We start from the raw sequence: 18,610 nt of genomic DNA on the forward strand, positions 1-18,610 counted from the left end.
AGAGTAGTTACTGTACACTGGAATATAAAAATCAGAATCCCTGTCCTGATTTTTCTTGGAGTCACCAAGTGTTGGAGGAATTTTGGGGTAGAAGCATTTACTTCAGCAGTTTTCTCTTGCCTCTTAACCTTTTGAGATTGAGCAAGGAAAACTACACCTAAGGATAATAAGATGAAGTTCTTGATACAAAACAGTCATAAGCAAGTCCATTTCAAAAACTCTGCCTTTTATTTTGCAGTGACCTTGAAAGGAAGCTGAATCACCATGGAAATGTGCAAATTGAAGTTTTGCATGCTGGTTTTAAGCCCTGAGCACCAAATACTAATCATGCAAACAGGATTCTGTGCCTCCCCCCCATTCAGTCTTGTTTCACTTAATAGTGATTTTGATTCAGAAGCCCCTCTTTCTAGACCATCAGAAGCTATCAAGTTGTTTTTTTTGTTTTGTTTTGTTTTTGTTTTTAACCATTACAAAATGACTTGTTTTGTAAAAGTGCACTCCTGAGTAAGGGGGGGCCAGGGGAAGTAGCACACACAGACGCCAGAGCCCAAATGCTGGCCTGAGTCAAGTTCTGCTCCGCGCTGTTGCTCCACACTGATGTCTTGTGAGGTGGTTTCTGTGGTGATACTCAACATAACAAAACCTGGATCAAACAGTAACCAGGTAACCTGCATCACTGGAAGAGGCAGAGTAATCAACACTTTTATTATTATTTGACACAGCCAGATTCTTCAGTTCCTGTTTTGTGAGTTTAGAGTCAGGTCTTGCTTTGTATTGTTTCCTTTCAGAAAAAAAAAAATATATATTTTCTTTAGAACCATTGTGACAGGAGGAGTTTATAGAAATTAAAGTGAAATAAAACTGGTGTGTAGCATGTCTCCAGCCAGGTGTCCAAAGTACAGGCTATTAATTCCTGAAGTTCAAGATGGTCCATTGAGTCCGTTTTGCTTCCTTTGTTAACTGATTACAGAGCTTTTGTCTTTTGAAACCCCCTCCCCCCATACTTCAGCTGCTTTTTAGTTTGAAGATATCTGTTCCTCTTCCTTAGTGTCAAAGTTACAGTGTTATCTTTGTTATATGAAGGACTTGTGAGGGTTGGGAATCAACCTCCAGGCAGGTAATGACAAACACCTGAGAACTCAGTTCCCACACTACCTATGTCTAGTATGCAGTTCCTTTCTTTACTTTCATGGACTAGTTTGTGACTGCTAGGAAGCAGGGCCCCTTAGAAGTGCAGGTGGTTGTTGGTAGCAATACCGGTCAGTAGGAACTGCTTTGGATTTTGATCATTTCCTAGGCTAGCAGTACGTTAATACTATTCTCCTGTGATGTCAGGAAGTAGAATTGTCCGCGGTACTTGTCACATTAGCAAACAGCTGATACTCTTAGTGTCAATGTTGCTACAATAATGTTCAATAGGTAAGGTATATTAAATGCACTTGTGACTTAACATATTTCGAATTTGGGGCCAGCGCTGTGCCGTAGTGGGCTAAGCCCCTGCCTGTGGAGCTGGCATCCCATGTGGGCGCCAGTTCGTGGCCCCCCCCCCCCCCCCCCCCCCGCTGCTGCTTTTCCAATGCAGTTCTCTGCTTTGGCCTGGGAAAGCAGTAGAAGATGGTCCAGGTGTTTGGGCCCTGCACCCCTGTGGGAGATCTAAAAGAAGCTCCTGGCTTCGGATCAGTCCAGCCCCAGCCGTTGGGGGCATTTAGGGAGTGAACTAGCAGATGGCAGACCTTTCTCTCAATTTTCTCTGCAACTGCCTCAAATAAATAAATCTTTATTTCCAATTTATGATGTGTTTATTGGGATTTAACTGCTCATATATTGAGGAGCATCTCTGAGTCCATGGCTTGTTTCTTTAATTATTTGAGAGACGGAGGTCTTCATCCACTGGTTCACTCCACGCAGGTGCCTCCAATAGCCAGAGTTGGGTCACGCTGAAGCCAGGAGCTCCATCCAGGTCTCCATAAGGGTGGCTGAGACCCAAGTTCTTAAACAGTCTGTGGCTTCCCAGGTGCATTGACAGCTGGGTCAGAAACAGGAGCTGGGAATCAAAGTCCGCCCTCTGATACTGGATGCAGGCACCCCGAGAGGCAGCTTATCCCGCTGTGTGGCCTTCAGTGTTAAAGTTCATGAGTGTGTTGTATTGTGGTTAGTTAAGACAATGTCTGTTCTTAGATAACATATGCTGAAGAATTTATGCCTGCCAAATACAAAAAAAAGAAAAAGCAAATGTGGCCAAATAAAGTTCATGATTTTGTCAGAGTAAGGCATGGAGAAAGTCAACCTTAACACAATGCGCAGAGCCATGATAAAAGAGTAGAACAAAAAGCAGAGGGAAAACTGGAAGTAGGTGGTAGCTAAAGTTTCAGGAGAAGCATTGGAGGTTGAACCTTTATGAGTGGGACAAGTGCTTAGATCTCTGCCACGCACATGGGTGACTGGGATTCAAGTTCCGGGCTCTTCTCTAGTCTTGCCCAGCAAACCCTGTTAGGTAGGCATTTGGGGTTTAACCAGAGAGTAGACGATCTCTGTTCCCCTTCCCAGCCCCCCATGAAATGAATATAGAAAATCCTAAATGAGTAGGAAACAACCTCTGGGTGTGTGGATGGAATTTATAAATAATTGTTTTGTCTTTCCTCCTTGTGCCATTCTTGGTCCCAGAATGTGATGTGTCTTCTGTTTGAGGTTTGTATAAAAATACTAGAAAACATTGCCAGGATGAAAAGTTAGCTCTTTAAGTAGGATTTTGAATATGGGTGTTGTGTTTATTTTAGGAAGTGAAAAGGTCTCCATTGTTTCCTCTATTATGTTAAAAGTGGTGGCCCTAAACACAATCTCAGGATCATAGATAGCCATCTTTGGCTCTAGATTGGAGGAGTAGGCACTGGACTACATGCTTTGAATAAGTGCCCTATTTTAAAAATTCAAATGCCCACATCCCAGGAACAAAATTCAGGGCCTCCCATATGGGTGGATAGTAACCCAAGGTATTGGGATGTGGGACAAATATTAACTGCTAGGCCAAAGACCACTTCAAGTTGCCCCTATTGCTGTAAGAGCACCTAGGATAGCTGACTCTCAATCTGATGAACCGTCTCATCCTTCAACTTCTAGGCTCCTTATCCATGGAAATGAACCAAGTATTTTGACTGGACCTAAGAGCTGTACAGCCCCTGCTGAACGGAATTTCTTAACTGGACCCCAAAATGCTGAATGGTGGCTTCTACGCCCCTCCTCTTGTTCCCGTGGGAGACTCAATTACTGCTATTCCCATCTTGATTGAAAAAAATGCATTTGCTCTGGCCACCCAGACTTCCCCACAGGCTGCATTCTTGCCCATGAGCTCATTGTTTTGGCTTCTTTGCCTGTATAAATCCACAGGCAGTGCCAGAGGTCTTGGCCTAGGGCCCCCTAACTAGCTGGGGCTGCATTCCATTGAGAATTTCACCACCCCCACTTGGTGTTCTTCCTGCCCCGTGTGGTCACATGTATGTTTATTCAAGTTAGCCTGGGACAAGGTGTGCTGGGAAACAGCCAAGGAGACAAGGAAAGAATTTTTAACTTGTTTCACTGTGGCTTAGACAGGTTTTCCACTTTGAGAAATGCCTTCAGTTCTGTGCTCCAAACATTAGGGTTTTTGCCTAGTAGCAGCTAGTTTCGAAAATTTTGCCATACCTTGCAGTGTCCCCTACTCTGGTTATGACTCGCAGGTCCCACTTGCCTTGCATTCCTGAGTCTCCTGTGCCCAGATCTACCTTCGCTCGGCAGCTCACACCTCCATCTGTTAGCTGCCAGGAGCAACTCCCACCCTCCTGTCCTTGGTGGGAGGGAGGAGACAGCTGGGCTGCAGCTAGGGAGCAGCTGTTGGGTTTCACTGCTCCATTACTGAAATTTCCTGAGGGGAGGATATCTTGTTTATTTCCTTTTGACCCTGAGAACCTAGATCTAAGGAAAGGTGGGGCTCACCTCAGGTGCCGGCTGGGAAAGGGTGTTTGTGTCAAGTTTGGATTAACACCATCTGCTTAAGTGGTGTGCTCCTTTCCTCTTCCCCCTCCTCTTCAGCATTAAAAAAAAAAAAAACCAAAAAATAAAACTGCAAATGAGACTGTGGGTGGTGACTTTTTTTTTTTTTTTTCATTTCTCAGAAATCCCTCATGAGGCAAAGTAGAGAAACAGAAAGAAGGAAACAAGTTAAGTGTCGAAATGAGGTTGGGCTACAGCTCTGCAGAGGAGCTTGCTGATGGGGGGAGGGAAGTACATGGTTACCTGCTTCCTTGCCCCTCCCCCCACTTCAAAGATTGGTGGTTGAGGTGGGGTCTCAAACTGGGTGGAGGGCTATCTTTCTACCTTGAAGGCTATATCAACACTACTGAATTGGGGGGGGGGGGAGTATAATGTAGAATAAGGAGTAAGAAGTTCCAGACAGATTTTTAGAAGTACATTCTCATTGATTTTAAGTGAATGTTAACGTAACACAACTGAGTGTGTCCCAGAAAAAAAACTGACAATTAATACTAGTTGCTTACAGTTCTATTTATAAGCCTATGTTTGCATAACAGTATACCTTAGAGACCATATATACTGTAATTGTATTTATCTCCTGGAGCCAAATATTGATTGAATTTGAAAGGATTAATTTCTTGAAGCTTCAGGTTGAAAATTAAAGTTTAGGGGCCAATGCTGTGGTGTAGCAGGTAAAACCACTGCCAGCAACACTGGCATCCCATATGGACACTAGTTAGAGTCCTTGCTATTCCACTACCAATCCATGTCCCTGCTAATGTGCCTGGGAAAACCGTGGAAGATGTCCAAATCCTTGGGCCTCTGAACCCGTGTAGGGGACCTGGAAGAAGAAGCCCCTGGCTTTGGCCTGGCCCAACCCTGGCCTTTGTGGGCATTTGGGAAGTGAACAAATGGATGGAAGATCTCTTTCTCCCTCTCTCTAACTCTGCCTTTCAAATGAATGAATGAATCATTTAAAAAAAATTTAGAAACCATCTTCCGAAAATGCTGAAAAGTCCTAAAAAAAAATTGAAAACAACAATTAAAATTTAAAAAGTTCTACCTGAATTTAAGTTTAAAAACTTAAAAAGACTGGATCTCAAGCCTTAAATTTCTTCTCTGTAAATTGGATTTAATATTTTCTAAAAATATACTGTCTTCATTATCCTACTGTTGTGAGGATTGAAAAAGAATACAGATAATTTCAAGAATCTCTCTTGGGGCCGGTGCTGTGGCCCAGCAGGTTAAAGCCCTGGCCTGAAACGCCAGCATCCCATATGGGCGCCAGTTCTAGTCCCAGCTGCTCCTCTTCCGATCCAGCTCTCTGCTGTGGCAAAAGAATCTCTCTTAAGGGACAGCCGTTTTGACATAGTGGGTAAGATGCTCGCATTTCATACTGTGAGTGCCTGGTTCAAGTTCTAGCTCCTCTGCTTCCAATCCAGCTTCCCACTGTTGTGCACCCTTAGGAAGCAGCAGAAGATGGCTCAAGTACTTGGGTCCCAGTCACACGGGAGATCTGCAGTGAATTCCAGATTCAGCTTTGGCCTAACCAAGTTCTGGCCATTGCAGGCATTTGGGAAGTGAACCAGATGGGAGCTCTTCACCATCTGGTCAAGGTTGCTCAGCTCTACTAGAGCTAAAAAGGAGTCGTCATTTCCTGATGAAAGAGGCAGTGGGGAGAGATGGAAGACAGGCAACAAAAAGTTCCAGGGGCAGCTTGAGAGAGACTGAGCAAGATCTTCCATGGCCACAATGGCCAGTGCTGGGCCAATCCAATGCCAGGAGCTTCTTCTGGGTCTCCCACAGGGGTGCAGGGAGCTGGATTACAAGTGGAGCAGCCAGGACTCAAACCGGTACCCATAATGACATGCTGGCACTGCAGGTGGCAATTTTACACAGCGCCTGCTGGCCACCTTATTAGAGAATCCTTGGGGAACAGCCGGCTCCTTTTTATGAGTCACCCCATCCTCTTTCCTGTTTATCTTCCTCTTTATTCACACTTCTGTGGTGCTCTTAAGCTCAGAAGAGGGCAACACACCCAGCCCCAGCCCCAGCCCAGACCTTGCCCTCCTACTAGGAAGGCATCGCAGGTGGCACCGCATGGTTCTCAGGCCTCTTGTTTTTAGTCATCTCTGCACCTCTGCTCTGACAGGCTGCCATGTCGTGTAGGGACTAGTCCTTTCTTTTTTTTTTTTTTTTTTTTTTTGACAGGCAGAGTGGACAGTGAGAGAGAGAGAGACAGAGAGAAAGGTCTTCCTTTGCTGTTGGTTCACCCTCCAATGGCCGCCGCGGCCAGTGTGCTTCGGCCGGTGCACCGCATTGATCCGATGGCAGGAGCCAGGTGCTTCTCCTGGTCTCCCATGGGGTGCAGGGCCCAAGGACTTGGGCCATCATCCACTGCACTCCCGGGCCACAGCAGAGAGCTGGACTGGAAGAGGGGCAACCGGGACAGAATCCGGCGCCCCGACCGGGACTAGAACCCGGCGTGCTGGTGCCGCAAGGCGGAAGATTAGCCTAGTGAGCCGCGGCGCCGGCGGGGACTAGTCTTTTTTTCTTTAAATATTTATTTATTTATTTGAAAGAGTTAGAGAGAGAGGGGTCTTCCATGCGCTGGTTCATTGCCTAATTGGCTGCAACGGCTGGAGCTGCACCAATCAGGAGCCAGGAGCTCCTTTTTTTTTTTTTTTTTTTTTGACAGGCAGAACTAGACAGAAAAGTCTTCCTTCCGTTGGTTCACCCCCAGATGGCCACTAAGGCTGGTGCGCTGCACCGATCCAAAGCCAGGAGCCAGGTGCTTTCTCCTGGTCTCCCCATGTGGGTGCAGAGCCCAAGACTTGGGCCATCCTCTACTGCCCTCCTTGGTCACAGCAGATAGCTGGACTGGAAGAAGAGCAACTGGGACAGAATCTGGCACTCCAACCGGGACTAGGGAAGATCAGCCAAGTGAGCTGCTGCGCCAGCAGGAGCCAGGAGCTTTTTCTGGGTCTCCTTCTTCTGGGTCATCTGCTTCCCCAGGCCATAGCAGAGAGCTGGATCAGAAGTGGAGCTGCCGGGACTCGAACCGGTGCCCATATGGGATGCTGGCAATGCAGGCAGCAGCTTTACCCACTACACCACAGCGTTGGCCCCCAGGACTAGTCTTGTACATTCTCTTGAATCCTTCCTGAATTCAGACCTTGGCTCCAAAACACCCTTTTCTAGAAATTTTCCCCATCTCCTAGGAGGTCAAAGAGCCCCAAATCAGACGAGGGTCTGTGCTGGCTACTCTGAGGTTAATCCAACCTGTTTCTCTCTTGTTGACAGATTTAGACTTAGGTACTTTCCTGAGACTTTTCTACTTCCTGTGAAAGGTGCCTCCACCTGATAGCATGCCACCTCTGCTCCAGCTTCCCCCAGCCAGCTGCCTCCCAGCACCAGAGATGAGAGATGGGGGGAAGCCCTGCCTGGCCACACACACCTCCCCAAACCATACTCTCTAGCAAGATTCTCCGTGGGAGTCAGGAGCCTCCTGGATTGTTTTCTGTGCAGGGGGAGTTAAGTTGAAGTCTTAAGACAGGAGAAGGGGACTGGGAGAAGTGAAAAGAGGATCTGGAAGGGAGTTTCTCCTTGCGTTTTGTTCTTGCTGTGTCCTGTCGCCCTCCTGTCTCCTAGATGTGCAGCCGGAGAAAGCTGAGACTCATGTACTGGGCCAGTATCTGAGTCCCTATTCTGTGTGTGTGTCTGTGTGTAAGGCAAATATGTTCTCTTTTTTCCTAAGATTGATTGATTGATTGATTGATTTGAAAGGCAGAGTTACTTACAGAGAGGCAGAGAGAGTTCTTCCATCTGATGGTTCATCTCCCAATGGCCACAATGATCAGGAGCTTCTGCCAGATCTCCCATCCGGGTGCAGGGGCCCAAGCATTTGGGCCATCTGCTTTCCCAGGCCACAGCAGAGAGCTGGATCGGAAGAAGAGCAGTGGGGACTTGAACCGGCGCCCACATGGGGTGCCAGCACTACAGGCAGTGACTTTACCCACTTCGCCACAGTGCCAGCTCCCCTACGCTGTTTCACTCCTGGTTACCAGAGAGCTTGAAAGTGGATCAGTGGAGGTGAAGGGAATGTTAAAACTCCCCCACCAGACACACCCCTGCAGCTGTGAGCACCTGCTGAAGGGAGGCCTAGGGGTTGGGGAAGTCTAGGAGCTAAATTTAGTCCAAAGGCTGCAGCTTACACGGTGGGTATTTACCCTGGGGAAGCTGCTGGGGGAGGGGAGAGGAAGCCTGAACCAGCTCAACTTGGTGAGCCCTCATGGTTCTCCCCCAGGGGCTCTGCGTCCAGAACCCCAACCCCCTCCCCCAGCAGGTCTCAGCAGTTTGCTAGTGTTTCCCAGGTCTCAGCAGTTTGCTAGTGTTTCCCACGCTTGATTTCTCTGGTTCTACCAGTGTGTTCCTATCACTACCCCCACCTCATCTCGGTTCTCAGGGGTCCAGTTCCTCTGAGCCCTTCCCTAAATTCTCCGCAGCACACCAAACCTGGGGCCTGGCCACCACAGCTCCTTGCCCCTGGGTCGCAGCTTCCTCCCTCCCAAGTCCCTCCAAGGGTTTCAGAGGTCAACAGCGGCCTGGCCACACTGCTCCCCTCTAAGGGGCCAGGCAGGGGGTTGCCTGAGGTCACCTTCCCCTTCCTGACAACGGCTGATTCAGGAATCCTGAATCCCACCTTTAAGGGGCGAGAGAGCGATGCTGAAACTCGGGGGACCCTAAGAGGGAAATGGCTGCATTCGCCACCTGTGATTGGTTCTCAGGCTCAGGCCAAACTCCAAACCTGCCCAGCGACCGGCCACAGCCCTGAGAGGCCTGCAGAGGGAGGAGCACTTCGGGGAAGTTCCGCCCAGCTCCGGCTTCCAGGAATCGCTGGGAGGGCCTCAGGCACGCACCACCACCCGCCTCTGCCGCAGGGCCGTCAGCCTTCATCCTACAGGGCTGGCCCAAGTCCCCTTCTGTCCCTCGCAGTTCTGACTCCCCCTGCCGGCGAGCCAGAGAAAGCAGCGTGTCGGCCATCTCCTCCCCCTGCTCTCCCCACTCCCTGTCCTGAGCCAGCCAGTTTCCTACTCTCCCTTCAAACCCTTTTGCATCCTTCCTCACCCACTCTGCTTCCCAAACACCCAAGCTCGCCCTGCTCAGCCACTTTGAGCTGGGGAAGGCCCCAGTCCCGAGGCCGCAGTAAGAGGTGCGGGAGGCGGCTGGTGTGGAGATGCAGGCTCTTCAGGCGGCTGGGGGCCTTCCCAGGCTCCAGGGAGCTCGGAGCGCGGGAGGCGCGAGTTGAGCGGCCCGCGCAGACGGAGGAGGGCCCCTGCCTGTCCCGGGAGGGGCACCGGCCCCCTGCCCGCACGCCCTCACACTGTAGGGGAAGGAGGAGCCCAGAGTGAGACATCTCTCAAGAATGGCTCTGGCAGAACATCCAGTACCGCCTCGGCCCCGCCTTCACCGCCCCAAGGCTCCTCCAGCCATTTCCGCCGAGGGAGGGGTGGGCAGAGTCACTTCTCTATCCCCCACCCCACCAAAAGCAATAAATAGGGAAATGGGTAATAGCAAAGAGGATGGGGGAGGTGGGGAAAGCAGGGCCAAAGCAAGGGAACAGGAAAACGACCCGTGACAAGACAGCTGCCATTTGCTCAGCCCTAAACTGAAACGGGTATTCTTGGACTCCAAGAGACTTTACAAAAAAACCCAGCCTACCAGGAAACCGCCACAGCCCCAGCCTTTGCCCTGGCTCGCCACGCAGGCGCGCAACCCCACATCCAGACTGGGAGTGCTGGCGATCTCTAGTGGTCACCGTGCAACCTGCAGGCCCGGGCTGGCTCACAAGGGGGACCTCTCTTGTCTCAGGTGATCCAGACCCACCCCCCTAAGCCCTTCTGGGCCTACTCCCCTGTCGCCTACATTCTGCCCTCACACTGCTTAGGTGGCTCGTCTGGCTGGCAATGAACAGCACATTTCTCGTTTGACATAACGATCTTTAATAAAAATAAATTAGTTCTGGGGTGGGAACCACTTGAAGTGGGATTGGGGCCAGGGGCTCGGGTGTCTCATGCTAACATTTCTCTTTCCCATCCTCTGCCAACCTGCTGCTGCTCCAGGCACACAGGCAGTCCCTCCTCATGGGGTAAGGCAAGAATGGCAGTGGCTGCCCCCCCATCCCTAACTAGGGAGGCAGGATGGAGAGATAGAGAGGAGGGTCAGAGACAGGAGGGTGTTTGGGAAGATGTGAGGCCTGAACCGAGTAGTGAGGTTGAGGACACCAGGCTGGAACTGACGGGGAGACCACCCAGATTAGGAAGGAGCTGCAAACTTGCTTCCCTCGCAGCCGAGGCACGTCTTGGGGGCAGCCCCTTCTCAATCTGCACCGCTGCGTTTTGAGAAGTGATACACATGTATGAACGCACACACATCCACACAGGCCCACATACACATGCTGGGGCACAGGTGCACACCCACTGTCACAGCACCACACACACCCAACCCCAGTCTTCGAGTCCCTGTCAGTCCCCCTCGAGGACATCCCTGGTGAGACCTGGACAGGCTGCAAAGCCAGGGCATACAGAGTGGATGGCACGAGAAAACCACGAGGACAGGGCCTCCCAGACCCATTTCAGGCGGGCTCCAGCGGGGGCCGCTCCAGGACATGGGCGCAAGACCGGCAACAGGTGGCTGTGTAGTAGGGGTAGACGCAGAGCCTGGCCTGCACCACCAGGGGGCAGTGTGGAGAGCTGTCCTTGCACTGATCATCTGGGGACAGAGGGGGGCCCAGCGGCACAAGACAGTCACTGAGACCTAGTTGTCTGGAGTTATGTCACCCCCTCCCACTGGTCCCTTCTCTCTGCCCATTCAGTTACTGGAGGACTGGGGAGAGGGGACTCTGTTACCAGGACGCTGGCTGCAGGGTTGGCTGTTACAGGGTCGTTTCCTGGAGGGTCGCAGGTGAGGAGGACATCGGGTGCTGAGGGTCTGATTGGCACTCAGGCACTGGACCTCTCTTGTCTGCACGCCTCCCTGGCAGGAGCGAGAACACTGTGGGAGACCCCGGCTATTGAATCAGACCTTGGCCACGCCCCGGGCTCCTCCTGCACCCCTCCCTCTCTGGAATATTATCTTGGGACATGACGATAGCCCAAATGGAAGGGACCGCCTGTCCTCCATGCTTGTAGGAAGTGGAGCAGTGCCCAAGCTCAGCTGGGCTCTCCTGGGGCTCAGAGAAACATGCATGGGGTGCAGAGAGGAGCCCCCCCTTCCCCGGGGGCCCAAGCAGAGCAGAGCACACCCACGCCAGACACTCACCGGACCCCATGGTGTAGAGAACCATCGGTCCTGGCAGGCCTGTCCCTGACACGGCTGCAGGGTAGGGGGCCTGGGCAGGTGGGAGCAGTGGCTAGGAGAAGTCACGTTGAAGTCAGTCCCCAGCTTGGACACACAGATGACATCTCTGCGTTGTGTGCCGGAGCCACAATCTGACGAGCACTGACGGAGGGGATGGGAGAACAGGGGTCACTCCTGAATGCCCATGTGGAATCCCACTGGGACCGGCCTCCCTCCTGCCCCTCCCAGGCCGCCGCTCACCTCAGCCCAGGGCCCTGTGTACCAGCGCCACGTCCTCTCACAGGGCCCCAAGCTGCAGGCACGCATGTCGGGGGGGCGGCTGCCTGGACAGCTCTGCTCACTGGTTTGGGCTCCTGCTTCCTCCTGGTCCACCCTGAGGGTGTCCCCACTCCCCAGGCAGACCACAGAACGCCGCTGGATTCCCGTCCCACATTCGGCTGAGCACTGTTGGGAAGCAGAGTGGCCCGTGTGCAGGGAAGGGGGCGGGACAGGGGGCCCAAGGATGGAAGCATCCTGGGTCCTGACCTGGGGCTCAGTGTGCCCCAGGGGTCCCGGTCAGCTAAGCAGAGTCTTAGGCAGGGAGCTAAGACCCAACTGTAGGTCTGCCTCCCTCACCTGAGTCCCCGTGGGAAGCACACAGCGGGACAGCGGGGTGCTCACTGAGCTACGCGGGGAAGGCTCTGAGGACGGGAGACTTGGTGGAGGGGCTGCAGGTGCCCACCTTGGAGCTCCAGTCGCTGTGGAACCAGGCTGTGGTACAGGGCCCCATATCGCAGGCCTCTCTGCTGGGGGGCTTTGGGGGGCCCGACGCGCACTCTCGCTCACTCACGTCCTCACCGTTGCTTCCAACACAGCGGACCTGCCGGCTCCTCTGGCCTCGCCCACACCGCACTGAGCACTGTGGAGGGCCGGAGGGGACGGATGGGATCCACGCCGCCCTCCAGCCCCTGGGCTTCTGAACCTGACCCTGCCTTGTCTTTAGGGGGCTGAGGCCGGCACCCCCAGGCCCCGCTTGGGAGCTCTTGTTGGTGAAAAGTTTCTGCTGATGAAGAAGTTGGACAAAAACCACTGCTCTCGCCCATCGGTGCCCACTCCTCACCCTCCTCCAGCCGAGCCGCCCCGGGGCCCACTCACCTGGCTCCAGGGGGAGCTAACCTCCCAGCGGCCGCAGAGGCGCAGCTGACAAGGCTGGGTGGTGTTGGGCCGGGGGAGGTGCCCGCAGCGCTCCGGGGGCACTGAGGAGCCGCCGCCTCCAAACTCCTGCCGGCAGTGCAGCTGGCGGTGCTGGGTGCCGGGGCCACAGGAGCGGCTGCATGACATCCACTCGCCGGCCTCCCAGCTGCGGGCAGGGGAAACGGTGTTGGGCAGGGCCCCTTGGGCCGCTGGGGCAGGCACACTTGGCTGGGCTCCTGGTGGGAGTGCACGGGCTGCCTGAGGGTTCTGGCTGGCTATGGATGTCACCTTCTCTAGCCTAATACTGTCTCTGAAGCCAGGAGCTGTGGCCGTGGGTGCAGGGTGTGTGGCCCCCGGGGCAATCCTAACCCTCCCCGTGGGCAATACTCACTACGGGGGACATGGGGGGCCGTGGCAGGGCTCGACGGAGGCTGGGGGCCTGGCACCCACGGCACAGCTGTGTTCCTCCAGTCCCTCTCCCGACTCACGAGAAACGCAGAGGAAAATGGGACGCCAGACACCTGGGGGGACGGCGAGGGGCGGGGGCACAGGCAGTCTCAGGGAAGGCACAGCCCCGCCATCCAGGGCGAGGCGGTGGGGGCTTGGGCAGGGGTGCCGGGAGGAGGGCGTGGAGCCTCACCTTTCCCACAGGACACCGAGCACTCAGAGTACCCCACTCGTTTCCAGTACCCGGCTGGAGACCCCGCGGGTGTCCTGGGCAGCGGTGGGCTGGGCACCTGGGGAATGCGCACCTGACGCTGCAGGATGCCTGGGGTCCGGGCTGAGCGAGGGGCGGAAGCGGCCAAGGGCGCCCCTCTCAGCATCCCTGGGCAGGGGAGGCGCGGGCCAGGTCAGATGCACCCCCTCAACCTCACATCCCCCCCTCCCGTGCCTGGGGACCAGAGTCTCACCAGGCTGGAGCTGGTGGCTGGGGGGCTCTGGGGTGGGGCTCTCGAGTGTGGGAAGAGGTGACGAGATGACATACTGGTAAGAAACACCTGGGTTTTCCTCCTGAAAAATCATCTGGGGAGGAGAGAAGGTAGCGGAGGTCTGTGGCAGCAGGAAGGGATGACACCGCCTTGCTCCCAGCGTCTCGAGCCCACAGTCCCCACCCTGGCCGCCGGCTTCCCCAGGCCCCCGACTCACGTAGACATCCACGGGCTCAGTGGTGGGGCCCGCAGCCGACAGGCTCTCCCCCTTGGCCTCCTCCCGGGGAGGCCGGCTGTAGTGGAAGACAGTCCCTCCGGCTGGGTAGGCCCCAGGGGGGTCCACAGCCCAGTTTCCGTTGATGATGGACCGGCCCCCGGGGCCCCGAAGTGCTAGAGGGAAGCCATCAGGAGACCCGGGTTAATCCTGCCACCCACATCTCTCACCACCTCCCAAACCTGCAGGAGTGGCCCACCCAGAAGCCACGCCTCCACCACGGGCAGAGAAGGCCGCGGACTTCTGCCTGGTTGGCCTGCGGGCTGTGCTGGACCAGGAGGCCAAGGCCAGAGCAGAGACCAGGCACAGAAGGGGGACGCAGGCCCCCCGGGGCAAGCCAGGATGCTCACCAAGGTAGTTGGAACTGGGCCGGAGCTGGGCAATGTGGAGCCGGGAGGCCCCCGCGGGAATCCACAGGATCTTCTGATAGCCCAGAGGGCCCCCTCGCTCAGTGAGGTTCCCCGAAACAAAGCGGCAGGTAGAGTCGTCACCCCCACAGACGCCACAGCCATCTGGACGCCTGCCAGAGCCAAGGATCCCATCACAGCCGGGGCTCTGGGGAGAGTGAGGTGAGGCAGGGGCCACACGAAAGCCAGAAACCACCTCACACCCCGCCCTGGTCCACGTGGGACCCTCAGCTGGCCGCTGCCGGGCTCACTCTCGGAGCTACAGGCAGAGCGCATTTCCTGCCGGCCGCGCTCAGGGGAGGGGTCTGCGCCTCTTGGCGCCCCCACCCCCACCCCGGGCCAGCGTGGCAGGGGCTTCGTTGTCACAGCTTACCAGACAGCGCCCGGCCACGCAGATGTCCGGGGCTCCGGGCTGACAGAGGGTCCCGTCCTGTACCTTCTCCGTGTGGCGGACGTAGAAGCGGAAGCCGCGGGGCCGGCAGTTCAGTTCACAGCGCTGGGAGCCCTGGACTAGAGATGAGGCGGGAGGGTGGTGGGTGGTGGGTGGTGGGTGGTGGGTGGTGGGCGGTGGGCGGGCGGGAGGGGAAGCGGATGGAAAGGGCCCAGGGCCCCCGCAGAAGCTTTGCTCAGGAGGCCCCTGAAAACGTTTGTGGCAAAGTGGAGTTGAAAGGTGTTTACTGGGGTGCAGAAAATGTTGAAATCCATGCATAGGAAGGATCTTCAAAAAGCTCCTGGGAGGGAGCGCTGTGGCACAGCGGGTTAAGCCACCACCTGCCATGTGGCCATCCCGTATAGTTTGGTGGCTATACATTAAAACAAAAAAAAATTATTGTATTTAGTTGAAGGAGAGAGTTAGAGACGTAGGGACAGAGAAAGAGGTTTTCCATCTGCTGGTTCACTCCTCAAAAGGCCGCCAGGGCCAGGGCTGGGCCAGGCAGGCTGAAGCCAGGAGTCAGGAGCTTCACCTGGATCTCCCATGTGGGTGCAGGGGCCCAAGCACTTGGGCCATCTTCCACTGCTTTCCCAGGTGCATTAGCAGGGAACTGGATGAGAACTGGAGCAGCCAGGCGTGGAACTGGCACCCATATGGGATGCTGGTGCTGCAGGCCAGGGCATTAACCGGCTGTGCCACAGTGCTGGCCCTGGTTACTACACTCTTACATCACAAGAACCTATGCCCATTGGGGCCAGTGTTACAGTGTAGTGGATAAAGCTGCCGCCTGCAGCGCCAGCATCTCCTACAGTCACCGGTTCAAGTCCTGGCTGCTCTACTTCCAATCCAGCTCTCTGCTAATGTGCCTGGGAAAACAGCAGAAGACAGCCTAAGTCCTTGGGCCCCTGCACCCACATGGGAGACCTGGAAGAAGCTCCTGGCTATGGATCGGTCCAGCTCCAGCAATTGCAGCCATTTGGGGAGAGAACCAGTGGACAGAAAATATCTCTCTGCCTCTGCCTCTGTATAACTCTATCTTTCAAATAAATGTATCTTTAAAAAAAAAGAGAGAGAGAGAGAGAGTCCTTGGGCCCCTGCACCCATGTGGGAGACCAGGAGGAAGCTCCTGGCTTCAGATCGGCACAGCTCCAACCATTGCAGCCATTTGGGGAGTGAATCAACAGTCGGAAGACCTTTCTCTCTCTCTCACTATCTGTAACTCTATCAATAAATAAATAAAATATTTTTTAAAAAGAGATATGTTTATTTTTAAAAAAGAGTATCTGTCTCCCTCTGCAAACACCATACCCTGTGCCTCTCTAGTAGATAAGGAAGAGACACGCTACAAAGAGAGCAGGAGGGGCCGGCGCTGCAGCACAGTGGGTATCGCGGGCATCCCGTACGGGCGCCGGCTCCAGTTCCAGCGTCTCCACTTCTGATCCTCTCCCTGAAAGCAGCAGAGGATGATCCAAGTGCCTGGGCCCCTGCACTGCATGGGAGACCAGGAGGAGGCTCCTGGCTCCTGGCTTTGGATCAGCGCAGCTCCAGCAATTGTGGACATTTAGGGAGAGAACCAGCGGATGGAAGATTTCTCTTTTTCTGTCTGTCTGTAACTCTTTCAAATAAATAAATAAATCTTAAAAAAAAAAAAAAAGAAAAAAGCTCATAGGAAATATGTGTTAGAAAAAAAAACTATGCATGAATTTCAAAATCATTTTGTACCAAAATAAACATCTTTTAATGACATTTTCGCACTAACTCTGAAATCTCCCTCATGCCAGCTCTGGGACACCCTGAGGCTGCTGGGTCACTGGACATAAGCTGCTCAGGTCACTTGGGGTCACTGAGGCCACCAAGGAGAGAGCTTCCACACCTGTGATTGTGTGCACTGAACTCAGGAGGTCTCATCTGGGTGTCAAGGTGACACAGGCCTAAACCAAGTGGACGGTACCCTGGGAGCAGGACACGGTAAGCACAGCCCAGCCTGCTGCCGGGTGGCAGGATCTCTTGGGTCACAGCCACCCCGTTCCTGGGATGTAAAGGGCACCTCTGGACAGCTCTCCCTCCCTCCCCGAGCCCCCTGCAGACCAGTCAGCACCATCTGGCAGCTCAAGGCCTGGGCCAAGTCCCCTCTGTCCTGGGTGACGCAGAGAAGGAGAAGGGCGGGAAATCTTCCAGGGTGGGAGTGACTGGTGTTTGCTGACCCCATGACCCCTGCCCAGGGGAGGGGCCGGAGCACTCACCTTGGGTGAAGGGCTCCCACTGGTAGAGCTGGCCCATGAACTCCTGGGAGTCGAAGGCAGCACACTGCAGTGCCCTGGGGTCTGGCTGCTCGGGCGGGCAGGGCTGCGGGGAGGGACAAAGGAGTCAGGGTCAGGGAGGCAAATGGGGCTCAGGGCCAAGGCTGGGCCTGGGGGGAGGGGTCCACAGAAGACTTCCAAGGCCCCTTCCCCAAGGAGGTCAGAGGCCGGGGCCTTTCTCCGCCCTGCTGGGTCAGACAAGCTGAGTGCCCCGCCCCAGATCAAGGGGACAGAGTGGAAGCTGAGTTGGGCAGTGAGGTCCAGTGAGGAACTCACCACTTGGCTGCAGGCTCTCAGCTGCTCGGTCTCCCCAGAACATCGCGGGACAGGGCTGCTGGGGGCAAAGAGGCTCCAGAGAGAACTGGAGGGGGGTCCGTCGCTCAGCAGAGGCAGCCAGCCATTCGGCTCCGCGGGGGACCCCCGGAGGCTCCCCCCAGGCCTCCAGGGCCCCCAGCTCTGCTGGCCCCAGCCCCGAGGGACCGAGGGGAAAGGGTCAGGGGGTCTCCCTGGCTCCCGGGGGCGGGCCCAGCCCTGGGAGCTCGGTATTCTTGGCTGAGGGGACAGGTGGAAGGGGCGACTCTCCCCGGAGAGGGTGGGCGAGAGGGGCTCAGTGCGGGGGGCCTGGGCTCCACGGGACGGCTGCGAGGAGGCAGCCCTGGCTCGGGGCAGGGCAGCCTCGGTCTGAACAGTCCCTGCCCCTGTGGGGTGTGCCGGGAGGGATGAGGTGTGGGCAGGCAGTTCTGTGGGGGGCAGTGCAGAGGGCAGCTCGGCCCCGGGAGTCAGGGGCGGCCGCCGGGGGTGCCTGCGGTGGCGATGCAGCGGCAAGGCAAAGGGCACTCTCCCATAGCCGAACATCCCAGGCTTGATGGGCTCTCGGACCCGGGACCTGAGAAGGTGTGGCAGACATGAGTCACACACATGAGTCAGACACGCGGGGCACGCTCCAGCTGTCCCGGAGCCTGTCTCCCCATTCCACTTCCTGGCACCCGAGAGAAGCCTCTGGAAGCCGCGTGTCCTTTGCTCCCCTTCCCTCCACATCAAGCCCAGCCCCTCACCCAAGGCCCGCCCCTTCCCGCAGAGCCTCACCTGCGGGCTCCTGCCACCTCCTGTGTGTCCTCCCTGCCCGGCAGGGAAGCAGGACCTCGAAGCGGGCCCCCCCTTCCCCGTGGCTGTGGCCTGTACAGGGGGTGGGTTTCTCCCAAGGTGTGGGGTCTGGAGCCCTGACCGCGGGGGAGTTGGGCTTCTGGATGCCTTGGGGGCCGGGGAGGGGGAGGCAGGTCCTGGCGGGGCTGGCATATCCGGCTCCTGCGCTGTACCCCCACCCCACAGGGCTGGGAGCAAGAGGACCACTGGTCCCAAGGCCCCCAGACCCCCTCAGGGCCCTGGCCCTCCTCTGGCGGCATCTGTAGAGAGTGTCCAGACAGCACCTACAAAGAGAAAAAGGCCAGAGAGGATTCCAGTGACTGAGTGCCTATCCAGTCCAGGGCTTGAGGCTCAAGGAGTCTGAATGGCTCAAGGTGCCACTCGGTGACAGCAGTAGGACTAGAACTCCTTGATGGTGTTTGACAGGGAGCCAGGGGGTCGGTGGGGGGTGGGGGATGCTAGGTGGGCCGAGTAGGAGTGAGAAGGACGTGGCTCTGAGGCTGGGGGACATGGAGATGGCCTGGCGAGGTCGGGCATGCGACCGGGGACAGGAGGCTGCCAGGCAGGCAAGCAGGGCCGCTCTTATC

General features: G+C 55.6%; 1 protein-coding gene and 1 long non-coding RNA gene across 8 annotated transcripts in view; one reads left to right on the forward strand and one right to left on the reverse strand.

Annotated features, from left to right (window-relative positions):
* Positions 1-209: 209 nt before the first annotated feature.
* ADAMTSL4 (ADAMTS like 4) overlaps positions 210-18,610 on the reverse strand; it is a 34,123-nt gene continuing 15,722 nt past the window's right edge. For 3 of the 7 annotated variants that reach the window (XM_089299978.1, XM_089299979.1, XM_089299977.1), the window contains exons 4-17: positions 17,967-18,307; positions 17,157-17,766; positions 16,824-16,926; positions 14,521-14,657; positions 14,091-14,295; positions 13,449-13,856; positions 13,178-13,363; positions 12,929-13,058; positions 12,499-12,703; positions 12,086-12,262; positions 11,605-11,808; positions 11,326-11,505; positions 10,914-11,058; positions 9,984-10,776 (exon numbers count right to left, since the gene is read on the reverse strand). In XM_089299978.1, coding sequence (XP_089156104.1) covers positions 10,640-10,776; positions 10,914-11,058; positions 11,326-11,505; positions 11,605-11,808; positions 12,086-12,262; positions 12,499-12,703; positions 12,929-13,058; positions 13,178-13,363; positions 13,449-13,856; positions 14,091-14,295; positions 14,521-14,657; positions 16,824-16,926; positions 17,157-17,766; positions 17,967-18,307 — 3,168 coding nt within the window. In that variant the 3' untranslated portion in view covers positions 9,984-10,639. Of the gene's footprint in view, positions 782-1,776; positions 2,204-6,676; positions 7,086-7,805; positions 7,945-9,983; positions 10,777-10,913; positions 11,059-11,325; positions 11,506-11,604; positions 11,809-12,085; positions 12,263-12,498; positions 12,704-12,928; positions 13,059-13,177; positions 13,364-13,448; positions 13,857-14,090; positions 14,296-14,520; positions 14,658-16,823; positions 16,927-17,156; positions 17,767-17,966; positions 18,308-18,610 lie in introns of those variants that run through there. The other 4 variants (XR_016210622.1, XR_007923848.3, XR_011390441.2 and 1 more) reach the window with 4 other exon arrangements.
* Positions 13,929-16,241, forward strand: LOC149125523 (uncharacterized). Its single transcript, XR_016210624.1, has 2 exons — positions 13,929-14,094; positions 15,907-16,241. It is a non-coding gene; the product is annotated as an uncharacterized LOC149125523 (long non-coding RNA).

The sequence above is a fragment of the Oryctolagus cuniculus genome, chromosome 7, assembly GCF_051225735.1.
Source record: "Oryctolagus cuniculus isolate XC-2025 breed Fujian yellow rabbit chromosome 7, ASM5122573v1, whole genome shotgun sequence".
In the NCBI taxonomy this organism is placed as follows: Eukaryota; Metazoa; Chordata; class Mammalia; order Lagomorpha; family Leporidae; genus Oryctolagus; species Oryctolagus cuniculus.